General features: G+C 66.6%; 1 protein-coding gene across 1 annotated transcript in view; it reads right to left on the bottom strand.

The window, feature by feature from the left end:
- Nucleotides 1-98: 98 nt before the first annotated feature.
- The window catches only part of CACNB1 (calcium channel, voltage-dependent, beta 1 subunit), a 7805-nt gene continuing 6418 nt past the window's right edge, over nucleotides 99-1485 (bottom strand). The window contains exons 7-9 of the mRNA XM_010585696.1: nucleotides 1394-1484; nucleotides 810-919; nucleotides 99-172 (exon numbers count right to left, since the gene is read on the bottom strand). Of these exons, the coding sequence (XP_010583998.1) occupies nucleotides 99-172; nucleotides 810-919; nucleotides 1394-1484 (275 nt within the window). The remainder of the gene's footprint in view (nucleotides 173-809; nucleotides 920-1393; nucleotide 1485) is intronic.

Below are 1485 nucleotides of genomic sequence, written 5' to 3' on the forward strand. Positions count from 1 at the left end.
TGGGGGCTGTGGGGACGACTGCTGGGAGATGCGACAAGGGGAACGGGACGGGGACAGGACCACGAGGGGTCTCGTCATGGGGCTTGGCCACTCCGATGTCACCCCAGCCCCAGGGACTGGGGGGGTTCGCTGCAGGAGGGAGGTGGCAGTGGGCTCCCAGCGCTGGCACCGACTGGGTGAGGAAGGGGCAAAGCCCCCCCGGACCACACGCATTTGGGGTGGGGGGTCAGTCGGGGGCTGTGTGACCGGGGTGTCCCCAACCCTCAGACTCTGCCCAGTTGGTCGGACACTCCTGTGTCCCAGAGCCTGGTCACGGCCAGGCAGGGAGGATGGGGGTCCAAGGGGATGTGTCCCCCACTGCCCCCCCCACCGGGCAGGGGGCTGCCGGGGGTCCCGGCGGGTCCAAGCTACATACCCAAGACATCTGTATCAGGAGCAGGGAAGGAAGGAAGCAGCGCGGAGGGGAGGAAACCCAAGGGAAAGGAGGAAAAGGAAAGAAAAACACAACAGAGAGAAGATAAAAGGGAAGGAGGGGGAGAAAGACCAAGTCAAACCAACCGGGGGGGGAGCGCAGTGGCCTGGGTCCCCCCCCACGTTAGTCACCCCGTAGAGGCAGACCCCCAACACCTCACCCCCAGGAGCCGTGCACCGGTGCAGGCGGGACGAGCACCCCGGGATGGACGGGCTGGGGGATGCTGCCAGGCTGATACAGATGGAGGCTTGGGGGGGGGGTGGGGGGGGGGGTCCATGCTGCCCAGCCGGGTGGGGGGGGGTCAGCATGGGGTGGCCGAGCCGCGGCGGCACCTTACCCAGGCTGGAGCGCGTGCTGGAGCGCTCGATGATGGTGTGCTTGCTGGGGTTGTTCAAGACGGAGCGCTTGGCCAGGGAGATGTCGGCCGTCACTCGCGTGATGGAGATCCTGCGAGACGGAGAGGGCACGAGCGGGTGGGGGGGAAGCAACAGCGGGTGCAACCCCCCCACGTGCATACCCACACCGCCCCGGGGGGCAGGATGGGACCCTCCTTCTGTCCCCGTCCTCCTACCCCCTGCACAAGGCTGCCTGGAGCTGGAGCCACAGGACTCCTGCTCCTCGGGGGAGAGATCCCCCCCCTCAAACAGCATGAACCACGGGGCAGGGCTGAGGGTCCCTGCGTGGGATTAGGGGTCCCCCCATGGGATTAGGGGTCCCTCTATGGGGTGAAGGGTCCCCCTGTGGGATTAGGGGTCCCCCCACGGGGTTAGGGGTCCTGTCCTGGGATTAGGGGTCCCCCCATGGGATTAGGGGTCCCTCTATGGGGTGAAGGGTTCCCCTGTGGGGTTAGGGGTCTCCCCATGGGGTTAGGGGTCCTCCATGGGGTCAGGGGTCCCCCACCCCGGCAGCCTCCTGCCTCACCTGCCATCAAAGCGATGCTTCAAGAAGTCGAAGAGAGCTTTCTGCATCATGTCTGTGACCTGGGGAGGGAGGGAGGAAGGCAGGGAGGGAGA

The sequence above is a fragment of the Haliaeetus leucocephalus genome, unplaced genomic scaffold (genome assembly GCF_000737465.1).
Source record: "Haliaeetus leucocephalus isolate CR32 unplaced genomic scaffold, Haliaeetus_leucocephalus-4.0 Scaffold110, whole genome shotgun sequence".
Classification (NCBI taxonomy): Eukaryota; Metazoa; Chordata; class Aves; order Accipitriformes; family Accipitridae; genus Haliaeetus; species Haliaeetus leucocephalus.